General features: G+C 44.4%; 1 protein-coding gene across 1 annotated transcript in view; it reads right to left on the minus strand.

The window, feature by feature from the left end:
• Positions 1 to 15,438, minus strand: part of EHMT1 (euchromatic histone-lysine N-methyltransferase 1) — a 204,400-nt gene that overhangs the window by 95,870 nt on the left and 93,092 nt on the right. Inside the window, exons 4-5 of the mRNA XM_008576613.1 lie at positions 11,736 to 12,292; positions 2,396 to 2,576 (exon numbers count right to left, since the gene is read on the minus strand). Of these exons, the coding sequence (XP_008574835.1) occupies positions 2,396 to 2,576; positions 11,736 to 12,292 (738 nt within the window). The remainder of the gene's footprint in view (positions 1 to 2,395; positions 2,577 to 11,735; positions 12,293 to 15,438) is intronic.

Raw genomic sequence — 15,438 nt, forward strand, 5'->3', positions numbered from 1 at the left:
AAGAATCTTCTACAAATCTGGCTGTCGACACGGCCTGCTGCAACACGAAGACTAGTTGTACCTTGTAGCTGCTGAAACAACCTGCCACAACACCAAGACTAATTTAATCTACTGCTGTCGCTCACCAATCAACGCCTGCCAACTCCCAAAACTCTACCAGTGCCAAACAGCTTTCTTTCAAAACAGTATGTAACATTCCTCTAATAAAATTCCCAGACTTTTCTCTGTTCTTTGGACACACCAGAGACCGCCCCACCCTCCATGTGTGCCCCAGATTACAATCCTATTTTCCCAAATTAAACATTCTTTTGATCCATTTCTATATTTTTTTGACTTAAACAAAACAAACATTATTGAGTCAAATAGCCAAAAAGTCAGGGGGGGTGTGGGGGGGGGGGGGGGACCACAACGGATCTTGTTTTCTAACTCCCATATCCCAAAGCAAAGAACGAGAAACGGGCAATTCCAGGACTGGGAAGAAAAAGGACAAGATGAGCCTGGATGATCCAGCTAAGCCAGTCTCCAGAAAGTAATGGAGTCATGTCTGAGGACGCAGGAACCAGCCTGAAGGGCCCCCACTGGCCAAACCTGGGACAATTTTAGCAACAAAAGAAATAATGACAGTAATGGATTATATAAAGCCAGAGACTCCCATAAGAGTCTATAACCCAAAACTTAAAAAAAAAAAAAAAATAGATGAATGGGTGAACTGACAGGAAGGGGAAGTACTTCCCCACAGCAGACACTGAACTGATAACAGAGAGGGAACCGTGGAGTCAGAAAGCCAGCATGTGGCGCCCACCGTGCAATTCTCCACTTGGGTACGTCACTGACAGACGCAGAAGCTCTTGGTGGCAGGTGATGAGAAGTGCGGCACCTGCAGAGACTCAGGGTCTCTCCCCACCAGACACGCGCTACTCATAGTTACAGTGCAGGAACAGTGACTTCACGATTGAGGAGACTACAGACTCCACCTGGCCGTAACAGGACAAAAGACCACCAACACGCAACTCCTAAGGACACACACGAGTCCCCTGTGACATTCCAGGCCCTACTCTTCAAAATGCCAAAGTCAAGAAGGACAAAAAAGGCTGAGAATATTTCAGATTAAATGAGACTAACAAAACAAAACAACCAGGTGGCTGCAAGATCTGAGACTAGAACTGGTTTTCCTGTAACTGTAAAGGACACTAACAGGGCAACTGGCAAAAAGTGAACAAGGTACTACTAACAGCATCACAACAAAGTTAGATTAGATGACAGTATTGCAACAAAGCTAATTTCATGATTTTGATAACTGTACTGTTATTATCTAAGAGAATGTCCTTATTTTTAGGGACATTACACTGTTACTTTTAGGAAATAACACTAAGGTATTTAGAGGTAAAAGGGTACAACGTCTGCAATGTGCAACTTCCATTCATGTTTCAGAAAAAAGAAAGTTATGTTGGGGGAGGGGCATAATTGTGCCATGTAGTAAAATGCGTGAAGGGCACACAGGAATTCTTGGCAGAAATTTTGCAACTTTGCTGAAAGTCTGAGATTACTTTAAAATAAAAAGGATTTTAAAAGTCCAGAAAAAGACATGCACCTCTGGCCAGGTGACACTCCCCCAAGGAAAGCCGTGCAGGTCAACAGCCTCAGCAACCTTGGCATGTGTCTGCAAGTCCTTGTTCAATGCTCATGGAGGCATTATAGCAAGGCCCTTTCAAGTTCAAACTCACAACTGGTCCATGCTAGAGGGAGCTGCCCCACCTCTCTGGGGATGTGACAAACGACCATGTCCTAGAAGCTGAAGAGGGAAGCCCAGGGGAGCCCTGAAGTGTCCTCATGCTGAGGCTCACGTGCCCACCCAGCAGCCTCCTGGTGGGGCCACTCATGCAGCCCCACCTCCCACAAGAGGCCCCCAACAAGTCATCAAACATTCATCCACTCTCCTAACTGACGAGCTCAGAAGAGCAAGGAGAAACGCCCACAGATAAATGGCTGGTAACAAAGCAACAGCCATTCGCAGGTCCCCTGCCCCTTGGTGCAAAGGACTTCCCAACACATCCTAGTGTTCCCAACAGCACTTCACTCAAAAACCGGGAGAGTTCTCATATCCAGTCTTCCACCCAATTAGACCAAGTTAGTAAGATTTTAGTAAAGAAAACCATCTTCATCTTGAGATTGAAAACGAGCTAAGAAAATAATGCAGGTGTTAGACAAGGTTTTAGAGAAGAGGTCAGGTGTGCCTCTTCAGGTGCACAGGTGAGCACAGAAGGGCTGGCTGACTTCAACAGTCACTTGTCTAGAGCAGCAGAGGCATCTGCAGCCAGATATAGTTCTCGTCTGGTGAGGTTCAGGCTTGAGACACACATTCAAAGAGCAAAGACAGTCGCGGGTCTCCCTTTACCTGTCTGTGATTTTGTGGTGCCCATGTAGCACTGGTTCTGAGGTAGTGACTGATGAAGGGATGGGAAGGGAGGTAAAAGCTGCTGCCGTCCAAAGTCAGAAATGTTTTTGTTGATCTCCTCCTTTGGCTCCTTATGATCTCTAGCTTCTCGAACTTCTCTGGAATCCTTACTGGCTGCATGCTTCAAAACAAAGACAATTAGTCATTATAACTGTGCACAAGCAGATGGTCACTGGAATAACACGCACCCAAAACACAGTTCATTTCCTTGTCAATTCCCCTCAACTGAAAGATGAACTACTACAAGAGAGGGAGGAAGTGTGCAAACCTACACAGCACAGGACGGCCGTCATCATAGGAGCATCTGGCACTGAGACATGTGTGCCAGGTTGCCCCTCAGACGATTTAGGTTGGCATCCACAAACCATGGCCCAAGCTCAGAACACTGCTTACAGGTCTAAAGGTAAGAAGGTGAGAAGGAAGGAGGGAGGAGGAAGATGGGAGGACAAGAGGGACAGGAAGGAGGGGGAAAGGGATGGGAGAGGATAAAGCGCAGCAGCAGCAGCAGCAACCACATGTGGCCAGCAACACCTGAAATACTTTCTATCTGGCTCTTTGCAGAAAAAGTTCGCCAACCCCTGATTTCGGTAATAAATATTACTAAGCTAAAATATACCCTAAATGGGCAGAATCAAAAACTTTCAGAAAGCACTTTTAGTTTGTTACAGCTACACTTTGCAAAATCCCCCCAAATAGCATATATTCCACAATACATAATTACCTTTTATTACATTTTTTTAATGGTCTTTTAATCACAGTGTTGCGTATCTCCTCGATCTGCCTTTAGCCTCCACCTTCTGAGACTGGCAGCCTGCAGGGATCAGCCACTAGTACTTCCTAAGGCCCTGCCTTCCTTCCAGACAGCCAGACTCCACCAGACCACCACCCTCTGCTTGCTTCCCTAAAGCCACCCGCCGCCTTGAGACAGTCTGATCTCAAATCCAATTCAATTTAACCAAATTTTACTGTGCACACAGTAGGTGCAATAAATAACAAAAAGTGTTAAAAGACAAGCCATCCTTCAACAAGTGGTGCTGGGGAAACTGGATATCTAACACCACACACAAAACTTACCTCAAGATGGACCAAAGACCTAAAACTATAAAACTCTTACAAGAAGACACAGGGCAAAAGCTTCGTGACACTGGATTTGGCAGTTATTTCTTGGATAAGACACCCAAAGTACAGGCAACGACAGAAAAAAACAGACAAATATGGCTTGGCTGTTCTAACTCAGTTGGTTAGAACACAATGTTCTTAACACCAACCTCATGAGTTTGGATCCCCAAACTGGCCAACTGCCAAAAAAAGAAAAACAGACAAACTGGACTTCAACAAAATTTGAATTTCTGTGCATCAAAGGACACAACCAGAGTGAAAAGGCAATTGATGGAATGGAAGAAAATATTTGGAAATAACATATCTGATAAGGGATTACTATCTAGAATATACAAGGAAGTCCTACAACTCAACAACAACAAAACCACCCAATTAAAAAATGGGCCAAGAACTTGCATAGACATTTCTTCAAAGAAGATATACAAATGGCCACTAAGCACATGAGAAGATGGTCACATCATTAATCATGAGGGAAATGCAAATCAAAACCACAAGTAGATGTCACTTCTAACGGGTGGCTACTGTGAAAACAAAATAAAACAAAACAGAAAAATGCAGGTGTTGGCAAGATGTGGAGAAATTAGAACCCCTCTGCACCACTGGTGGGAATGTAAAATGGTACGACTGGGGCCGAGCCCGTGGCGCACTTGGGAGAGTGCGGTGCTGGGAGCACAGCAGCGCTCCCACCGCGGGTTCGGATCCTATATAGGGATGACCGGTGTGCTCACAGCGCTCACTGGCTGAGCGCGGTGCGGCCGGTCTCAAAAAAGGACAAAAATAAATTAATTAATTAATTAAATTAAATTAAATTATAAGTAAATAAATAAATTAATTAATTTTTAAAAATGGTGCGACTGTTGTGGAAAAAGAGTATGGCAGCTCCTCAAAAAATTAAACACTGGGGTGGGCCCAGTGGCGCACTCGGTAGAGTGTGGCGCTTGGGAGTGTGGCGGCGCTCCCGCCGAGGGTTCGGATCCCATATAGAGACCAGCCCGCTCACTGGTTGAGCGCGGTGCGGGGGTGACACCAAGGGTTGCGATCCCGTTGCCGGTCACGAAAAAAGACAAAAAGGAAAAAAAAATTAAACACTGAATTACCACAAGAGGCAGCAGTTCTACTACTGGTACATGCTGAAAAGAATCGAAAGCAGGGTCTTGAATGAAATGTATTTGTACACCCATGTTCACGCAGCAGTATTCACAGTAGCTAAACGTGGAAGCAGCCTGCAAATTCACTGACGGGTGAGTGGATGGGCAAAATGCGGTCCCCCCATAAAACGACATACTACTCAGCCTTAAAACGAAAGGAAAATTTGCAATATGCCACCACGTGGATGAACCTTGAGGACATTTGCTGTGTAAAGTCAGTCCAGAAAGGCAAAGCCTGCAGGATTCCACTGATGTGAGGTCCCTGAGTGGTCAGAATCATACAGACAGGAAGGAGAATGCTGGGTGCCAGGGGTGAGTGAAGGGTAGTTATTTAACAGGGACAGAGTTTCAGTCTGGGATGATGAAAAAGTTCTAAAGATGGAAGGTGGTGGTGGCTGCACAACAGTGTGAATTCACTTAATGCCACTGAGCTGTGTACTTAAAGATGGTTAAGATGATAAATTTTATGTCATGTGTCTTCTATCAGCAAAAAACAAACAAAAACACAGGGCATCTCCGTCTCCTGGAGTCAAGACCAGGGAGAAACGGCCAAGGTCATGAATAATTGTAATTCAAACCACACGATGAATCCATACAATGGGTGAACACTGGGCTCCAAACAGAGATCACTTCGGGGGATTCAGGAGATGCTTGTGGAGGTTACAGGGGAAGCAGACAGGCGAAGATGGCGGCTCCAGGGTGAGAGAGCAAACGAACACAGGGCACAGAGGGGACTAGATTTGGATGGAATGAGGCTGCCCCAGCGCAGGGTGGGGGGTCACAGCAGCACATACTCCCTCTGCCTGTCTCTCTGCCTCTGCCTGACGCTCTCTCTGTCTCTGTCTCACGCTCTCTCTCTCTCTGCCCCTCTATCTCTGTCTCACACTCTCTCTCTGTTTCTGTCTCTATCTCTCTCTGTCTTGCTCTCTGTCTGTCTCAGGCTCTGTCTTTCTCCATCTCACAGGTGCACCCTGCTGCGGGCATGGCACTTGCAAAGCTTCTCAGAAACAGCCCTTCTGTGGCTCACACCAGAGCTGACCAACAAACAACTCACTGATGTCCAGGACATCAGAATGCACGACTTGCTCTGGCAGACAATCCTGTTAGGAAACCTACCCTGGATTCAAACCCCAGTGACCACAGCTCTTTGCATTTTTTTTATCGCTTCCCCCAGTGGAGACCTACCCAGCTCACTGACCCTGTCGGCCACTGTGACAAGATTCCACCTGCTCAAGCCTCAGAATGTGCCTCCAACCCTGGAATGCCCTTCTTCTTTCCCCTAAAGATAAACTCTCTCTTCCCTCCTACAAAGCACAGCTCAAAGATGACAGCTCCTTCTACAACCTCCACTAATCAACCTACCCTCTACACGTAGAGCACTGCTTGAATTAACACATCTGCTTTGTAGAAATTTTAGAAGTCTTTCTCAAATGTACCAAGTTTGCCTCTAATGAGGTCACTGTCAGAACACAGGAATCAGATATTGCTCCTTCTGCACCACCTACAAACCACCAAGCTGCCTGCTCAACTCACAGTGGCTATCTCCCTCAACTAGCACTTGTAGACAACTACAAAATGTGATTTTAAAGCAAATATAAACGAGAGACAAAACAAAGCCTGTAGAGGAAATAACCACATGAGACTAATTCTTGCTTAGGTACAAAACCTATTCTTTAATTTAAAAGGCTATTTTCAAAAATCTAAAAAATAAAATTAAGAACTGCTGAACCTGAGTGAGGGGTCTAGATTTTGCTGGGACTCTGTTATCTAACAAAGCACAGAGACAAGGGAGGAGAAGACCTGCTAGCAAGGAGGAGAGTCGTTGGCCTTGGTCCTCAAGTGGCCTTGACCAAGGCCCATGGTATCTGGCCCTGAGCACCCTTCCTTCCTAGGGATCTGCATCTGGGCGCTTCCCCTGGGCCCAGTTAGGACTTCAGTTTCAGCCCCTCGGCCAGCTGGACACATTTACACAATTACTAATAACTACCTCTCTGACACGGACTGACAGGGGCTACCTCTCTCTCAGCACCTAGCCCAGCAGTAGGCACCTATGGAAGGAGGTTGGGTGTGAAAACACAGATACAGAGGGGACAGTGAGGGGCTGCTACAGGGACGCCCCCTGGAGTGAGCATAATCCAGTTAGGGAAACACAAGCCTCAGTAAAGAGATGTCAATGCAGGACAAAGGCTCCCTTCCAGCGGCTTCCACTCTCCTTGCTCTAGCAAGGGCAGAAGCAGCTGGTAAGAATGTCTGAGCCTGTGCCGATGCTTATGACAGCCAGTGATGATGGGGACCAGCGCTGGATACCAGGGTCCAAACTGCCTCTGCTTTGGCGAAAGGATAGTTAAGACTCTAGAGCCGTGAAAACGCCTTCATTTTTAAACTTCCTCTTGCAAGAAAAATGGCTTTATTATCATAAGCCTGAAACACTCACTTTATCACTGGAATGACTGTTTGTAAAATACAGTTTTCAATAAAATGTGATTTCTTAAAATTATCAAAAAGGACTGAACTGGGTTTGGGGCATCAGGAGATCCTGAGGGGAGGAGAGGCTGGAGCCAGAGCCACAGGTGCCAAGCAGCTCCTGGGAGCAAGGGGGTGCACCTCCCCTCAACCTCTGCCAGCACCACATCAGCAGGGCCACCACGGGATGGCCCTGTCCGGCTCAGTCCATCTCCTCCTTCTTCCTGTGGAGACCTCCAGGAGCAGAGGAAGGTTTTCTAGGGTGGGGGAAGTGTGAATGGTCATCAGGAACCCAACTTTGGAAGACTCAAAACCTCAGGGTCTCTTTTCCTACAGCCTGAGCCTGTTCAGTAATTTTCAATCAAATGATATCATATTCTAATCAATTGTATACTATTAATTGTAATAACTCAGTCCAGAACAAAGCTACCATTTAGAAAAGCCCTATGGTCAGAGAATTTTTTTTTTAAATCAAATTTTAAATTGCTTTTTCCCTAGAGGAATATGATAGGGTGAAAATAAAAGAGTCCCAAGAGTAAAAATATATTAGAATAAAATCCTGAAAGTGGGGATAGAATAAAAGAATAATTTCAAGAGGACAGATGAATGATGTAAAATTTCCAACATGCATTTTAAACTTGACAATGATCGGTCATCCATGTGGGGAAAACGAACTCAACCCAGACCTTAGACCTCAGACGTAATACGAAAATTAACTCAAAATGAGTAATAGATTCAAAATTAACATAAAACTAAAAAATTTTTAGAAGAAAAACGAGAGAAATCTTCAAGATCCAAGGCTAGGTGACAAGGTCTCAGATACCACACCAAAGTATGCTCCATAAGAGAAACATGAGGAACTGGACTTCACCAAAATGAAAAACTTTTGCTCTGTAAAAGACCCTTTGAGAGGAAGAAGATAAGCTTCAGACTGGGAGAAAGTACTTGTAAGCCAGGTATCTGACAAAGAACTCACACCTAGAACTCTCAAAGCTAACAAAACAATCTAATTATAAAACTGGCAAAAGGTATGAAAGATACTTCACAGAGAGCAAAAAAAAAGCACGTGAAAAGATGCTCCACACCAGCAGTCATGATGGAAGTTCACGTTAAACCACAATGAGGGCTGGCTGGTTGGCTCAGTTGGTCAGAGCACAGCCTTAGAACACCAAGGTCATGGGTTTGGATCCCTATACAGGCCAGGTGCCAAAAAGTAATTAATTATTTAAAGTCTATTTTTAAAAATGCATGCGAAAATTTTTTTAAAAACTGTGATGAGACAGCACTACACCCCTCAGAACAGCTAAAACAAAAGCCAAGCAACCAAACGCCAGCGAGGCAGTGAGACACTGAGTCGCCCACACTGCCAGTGGATGCAATGTGGCCACAGCCTCTCTGTACGAGATAGGTTGACCCCCACTTTCATAACATATGCAATTCGCTTCTGTGAAACTGCTTGCTGTGTGACAAGTTAGATTAAGTTTAAATAGTGTTTAAATTGCTTAGAAAATGTTGTTGTTTGAAAATCCCCATCAGCTCTTCAGCCCCCTTGACAGAAGTTAAAAGCTAAATATTAGCCTGCACTTAGAGAAGTTTGAATTCTGCTTGCTGTTCCCCACCCAAGCTGCCCCTAAGCAATTAACTGGCTTGTTTCAACTTCTGTTATCAGCTGGCGCTAGGCCTCCCCAAACCCGCTCCTCACACCAGGAGGATATGTGTGTCTGTGTGTTACTATATGATAACTATAAGTGTGTGACTATTTCATAATTTTAACTGTGTGACTAATGTAAAAATTTACCTTTTAAAAAACCCCCTAAACTTCAAGTCAGGGCTGCTCTCTTCCGAGACTTTCTTGGAGGGACAGTCGACGGCCGGCCAATAAAAACCCCCTTTTAAATTCTCAATTGGGTGTCTTGGTTCCTCTTCCAGGCGGCAGCCTCACAACATGTAATGTGGAGCAGCCACTCTGCAATGTGGTGTGGCTGTTTCTTGAAACTAAACCTCCAATTACCACATGACCCACCAGTTATACTACTGGATATTTAATACCAGAGAGATGAAAACTTACATCCAAACAGAGATGCATACATAAACGTTCAGAGCAGCTTTATGTAACAGCCCAAAGCTGGAAACAAGTGAGTGGTTCACAGGCATGCAGTCCATTCACACCATGGAATACCACTCAGCACAAAAAAGAACAGACCACTGGCACAACTGGGATGGATCCCATGAGAACCACGCTAGGTGGAAAAAGCCACTCTCAAGAGGTTACATACTCCTTAACTCTGTTTCTGTAATACCTGAAATAATCACGGAAACGGAGAACAGACTAGGGTTACCAGGGGCTAGGTCAGGTTGGGGTGACTACAAGGAAGGACTGCAGGTACCCTGGTGTGATGCAATGTTCTGTGTCCTAACGGCCATGGTGGTTACAGAAACCCACACATGATCACACTGCACAGAACTATGTGTACACACACGTGCATGGAAAAGTTATGGTGAAACTGTGTAAGATCTGCAGATCTGTACCAATGTCAATGTCCTGGTTTTTACATCGTATGTTATATAAAATGTTATATATGTTATATAAAATGTTACCAGTAAGAGAAGCTGGGTGAAAGCTACATGGGCTCTCTCTGCACTATTTTTTCAGCCTCCTGTGAATCTATAACTATTTTTAAATGTTTCAAAGTTCTGACATATACAGAATGCTGCAGAAGGTTGAAGCTAAGTCCAGCCAGCCAAGCTGGAAATGGGGGAGCCCCTGGACCAGGACTGGGGTGACTGGTGAGTGTGGCATCAGAAGGTGCCCACCCGGGCCAGCCCGGTGGCGCACTGGATAGTGTGCCACTTGGGAGCGCGGAGGCGCTCCCGCCGAGGGTTCGGATCCCATGTGGAGAGCGGTTCCCGCTCACTGCTTGAGCGTGGTACGGGCGCAGCACCGAGGGTTGTGATCCTGTTGCTGGTTCCCGGTGCGGGCGCGACACCAAGGGTTGCGATCCCGTTACCGGTCAGTAAAAAAAAGACAAAAAAGGAAAAAAAAAAAAAAGAAAAAAAAAAAAAAGAAAAAAAAAAAAAAGAAAAAAAAAAAAAAGAAGGTGCCCACCCTGGCTGTCCTAGAAGGGAACAGAACATCTGGCGGCCATGGGGACCCCTGGGGAGAGGGGAGCCCACAGGTCGTGGTCAGAGGCCAGCACTCCAGCTCCGCAGTGCACCCACCACCACTACTACTGCTGCAGGCGGGTACTGCACTCACAGCAAGGCCAGTGCTACATCACAGAAACAAAGACCAGCACACCCCTGGGTGGGGAGAAATGAACATCTGAGAGGGGAAAAGTCATCAGGAACAAGAGATGCCAAGCCCACACAGAGGAACTCCTACTGGAGGAACATATAACAAACTAAATATAAAAGAATTTATAACAAACTATAAAAGAATTATAATCAATATCTTTTGAAGAAGACAAAATATAATTCAGAAGTTTCTTCTTTTACATTAAAGGAACTAATTAGACATATTGGATATAAAAAATAAAATATATTAATATATGGAATGAACAAGAATGCAAAGGGCTAAAGAACAAATTTGGAGCTGGAAAACAGACAAGTAACTGTCCAAGGAGACAGAAGATCCAATGTCCATTTAAAAAGGAGTTCTATGGGATGAAAATGGAAAGAAAAATTATAAAAAGCATTTTCCTGGAGCTAAAATCACAAATCCTCAGATTGATAAGGGCCCATGAGAAAAAGGTTCAATACATGCAGCCCTAAATAACTGCAAAGAGGAAACAGCAGATGATTTACAAACAAAGGACAAGACAATGGCTTCAGCATGCTCACCAGCAACATCAGATACAAGAAGTTCCAAGGGAATTTGATCATAAACCTAGAATTCATGCCCAGCCAAAATGACATCCAACTGAGAGAGCAAAACAACAGCAGTGCACACATTTTGAAAAAATTTATCATGCGTATACCACGTGAGATATGGTGATGAACGAAAGACCAGCACACTGGGTGTTAAATGAAGTACACACCGCCTGTGTTGAATGATCAGGCCCAAGACTCACCCTGCCCTCAAGGACAGCCTGATCCTGGCAGCTTGGTGTCAGGAGGGAGCCCAGGGCATGTCTCAATACAGCCCTCTGTCCTCTCACTTCTGTCACACTGGGTTCCTAACCAACCTCATTGCTACTCACTTCTCAATGACATGGGTGGGTGCTGAGCCTTCCCTAGCTAGAGTGAAAACCCTCGGGCCCAAAGCAGGAAAGGGAGTGGTCTCCTTGAAAGAATGTGACACATCTTCACACAGGGGACAATAGAGTCCTATAAGAAGAGCAAGGCACAAGAAGGAAACAGAGCCAGAGCCATCCGGCTCTGTCATTCACACATGAAGCATTAGCAGCATCTCCTAACTTTTCACAGGCCCAGAGTAACTCAGTGAAATGACCACTACCATTTACTAGCCTTTCTCTTTAATGCACATTGCCATCATTGAAACAAAACAGAAGAAAGACAAAAAGGAAACAGCAAAAGAAGACACAAATTACCAGGCCCAAGATGGATTTTGGCATGGTCTTGCGTGCCCGGTGAACCTTGACGTCAGCACCAGGGGCCGTGGGCTTTCGTTCCTCTGCATCTGTGCTCCCCTCCCCAGGCACAGCTGGTGCAGCGGCTGGCATATGAGGAAAAGCACTTGGAGTCCTGCCTTTTCCAGCCCCTCCAGGAAGGGTTTTCGCAGCATGGCCAGGAAGCGAGGAGGCCAGAGTGCTGGTAGTCCTCAAGGGCTGCCCCTGCAAGGCCGGTTTATGTAAGAAGTATCCGTTGCTGCCCATGACAGAAGTCTGTATAAAGTCATCTGCTGCAACATGGTTTTCCTTCCCCACTTCTGTGTCTCTTTCTGAAATCCCGTTTTCCGCTATTCGGGTTAGTTTATTGGTACCTTCCTGTGGGCTGATTTTTGCATTCTCCTGAATGTGTCTTCCTGCATTCAGGTGGCTGCTGCTATCGCCTTTTTCACAAGACCCGTTGGTCTCACCATCTGCAGCCACGTGGGCCTCTCCTGCCTGCTTCTCTGCTGAGCCTTCGTCGGCAGCCATCAGGATCTCTGTGGACAGAGCAGAAAGGGCGTCTGTGGACAGAGCAGAAAGGGCATCAGTGGCCGCTGGCAGCACCTCCTGGGAACCACCAGCAGAAGAGCTACAATTTCTTTCACTGCCTTGTATAGAACTTGTATAGAAAACTCTTATTTCATATACAAACCAACATTTAAGTTCAAAGTAACTAAATACAAAGTTATTTCTTAAACATTAACTCTGAAAGTTTATTGGTTAAATTTGGGGAGTCACCACTATAAGAGAAAACTGAGCATTATTTGTAGATAGAAAATAGTCTTCTGAAGTAGCTTCCCAAGAACAAACTTAAAGAAAAAGTTTCACACTTTCAGCATATCCTTGATCTACACGACATTCTCTATAGAGGTTCAGTCTCCCGTGACAAATTAACAGATTACACCCAGGGTGGTTGTAAATAAGAAATGCAGTTTACATCAGAAGACTGATAGATACCTTTAATCTCACTGATGGCTGAAGCAGAAAACTCCCAGAAAACCCCACAACACGTCTCTGGATGCAGAAAGAGCACTCATCAGGTTCAAGGCACCACTGTCCCCTTCCCTCAGTTCTACTGTTCCTCCTGGTTCTCTCCTAATATACTTGCACTTTATTATTTGTCACACTGATCGTCTGTCCTTCCCTCCCAGATTGTGAGTTCTACAAGATCAAGGGTTTTGTCTGTTTGTTCACTACTACACCTTGTGCACATAAACAAAGCCTGGCACATAATATGTGCACAATAAATACTTTCTGAATGAACAGCTATCGATAAATTTTTAACCCGCAGCAAAATAAAATAGGTGAAAACTTTCTGAACTTGGAGAAGGCTATATACCAAATTCCACAGCAGGTATATACTTACTCAGAAATATTAAATTAATTTCATTTAAGATCAGAAATAACATAAGGACATCCACACTACTAGTGTTTAACATAAAAAGGAGGTACTGGGTGACACTAACAGGGAAGAAAGAGAAAACAAAGGTGCAAAGGATAAGAATGGTGAGACAGACTGCTCACCGCACCTAACACAATCAACTACTTAAAAACAGAATCAATCAGCAACTAAAACACACGAGTGCACTAAGATTGCTGAATTAAAAATGTAATTACAAAACCGAGGGCATTTCTCTACACCAACATTAACTAGAAAATGTAAGAGAAAAAGTAAGATATTATTCACAAAAGCAGGAAAAACAACAAAGGATATAAAAAATTAGCCAAGATTACTCAACACCTGTGTGGAGAAAAATAAAACTTAAATGGAGGGCATTTCATGCTCTTGGAATGGGATGACAGGATTACAAAGCTGTCAAGTTCCCTCAAATTAAATCTATAGATTCAATGATATTCTAGTCAAAATCCCAATTAGTGTATAACCTTATTCTAAAATGCATAAATAATAAATTTTCACAAATACCCAAGTAAATCACGAAAAAGAATAGTAAAGAGAAAGGCTCATTTTAATAGAAAAAAAAAATTTTTTTTTTTTTGTCCTTTTTGAGACTGGCTGCACCACACTCAGCCAGTGAGCGCACCGGTCATCCCTATATAGGATCCGAACCCGTGGTGGGAGCGCTGCTGCGCTCCCAGCGCCGCACTCTCCCGAGTGCGCCACGGGCTCGGCCCTTAATAGAAAAATTTAAATGAGCCCCTACCTAACACCCCTGGCAAAGGTGGATTCTAGGTTTCTCCTAGTCAAAGTGGGGTTTTAGGACCAGCGGCCCAAGCCAGCTTAGAGCTGGAAGCAGATGAAAGAAGGCAAACTGCTGGGTACACCCCAAACTGCTGATTCTGAACATCTGAAGCTGGAATCCACACATGTGGGTCTTAACAAAACCTCTGGGGCTGCTTCTGCACATTTCTATACGCTCAGAGGGAAAGACTGTGCTAGATGGTCTGAGAACCTCAAAGTTAATAAAGGAAATGTAGAATAACAGACTTGTGGCCTAGAAACTGTAAAAATTTTCATAAAACATCAAAAGCATAAATCATAACAAGAAAAAGAAAAGTCTGATTACATTAGAATTAAAGATGTCTGCTCTACAAGGAACATAAACAGGCAGAGTTAAGCAATGGATAATGATGCAACTGTTATTTCTAAAATTGACAAGAGATTAATATACAGACATAAATAAATGCTTTAATCAACAAGAAAAATAAAAAACCCTTACTAAAAAAAGGGAAAATGATACAAATAGGCAATTTATTGAAAAGGAAATAAAAAGTGTTAATAAGCATGTAAATAGCCTAAAACCCTAATTAAAAGGGTTAGGATGGTCAGAGTGGATAAAAAAGCAATACAACAAACCTACAATAAACATATATTAAATGAGAAACATAGGTTAAAGGAAAGGAAAAGGTATACTATGCAAAAATGAATTTTAAAAAAAGTTGGAGTGGCTACTTTAATATCAAAGTAGATTATAGAATAAAGAATATTACAAGGAATGTCATTCCATGATGATAAAGGGGACAATAAAAGAGCTCCAAAACACAGCAACCAAACACTGATAGAAGTGCTAGGGGAAGTAAAAATTCCACAAGTACATAGATTTCAATACCCCTTTCTACACACACAAGTACGTAGATTTCAATACCCCTTTCTACACACCTGATGGAACAAGCAGACAGACAGCCAGCAAGGGTACAGCAGGGCTAAGCTGCATGTCAACAGATACAGCCAACGACAACAGACACCCAACAGCAGCAGATGCGTGCATTCTTTCCAAGTGCAAACAGAACACTTAATGAAAGTAACCACATTCAAAGTCGTAAAACAAGTCTCAATAGGGCCGAGCCCGTGGCGCACTCAGGAGAGTGCGGCACTGGGGGTGCGCTCACAGTGCTCACTGGCTGAGCGCGGTGTGGTCGGTCTCAAAAAGGACAAAAAAATGGGGCCGGCCCGGTGGCGCACTGCTACAGTGCGCTGCTTGGGAGCGCGGCAGCGCTCCCGCCGAGGGTTCGGATCCCACATACAGACCGGTTCCCGCTCACTGGCTGAGCGAGGTGCGGACGCAACACCGAGGGTTGGGATCCCGCTGCCAGTCCCGGTCCAGTACGGGCGCAACACTGAGGGTTGCAATTCGTTGCCAGACATGAAAAAAGACAAAAAGGGAAAAAAAAAAAAAAAAAAAAA

Source organism: Galeopterus variegatus, unplaced genomic scaffold (assembly GCF_000696425.1).
Source record: "Galeopterus variegatus unplaced genomic scaffold, G_variegatus-3.0.2 Scaffold1373, whole genome shotgun sequence".
Lineage (NCBI taxonomy): Eukaryota > Metazoa > Chordata > Mammalia > Dermoptera > Cynocephalidae > Galeopterus > Galeopterus variegatus.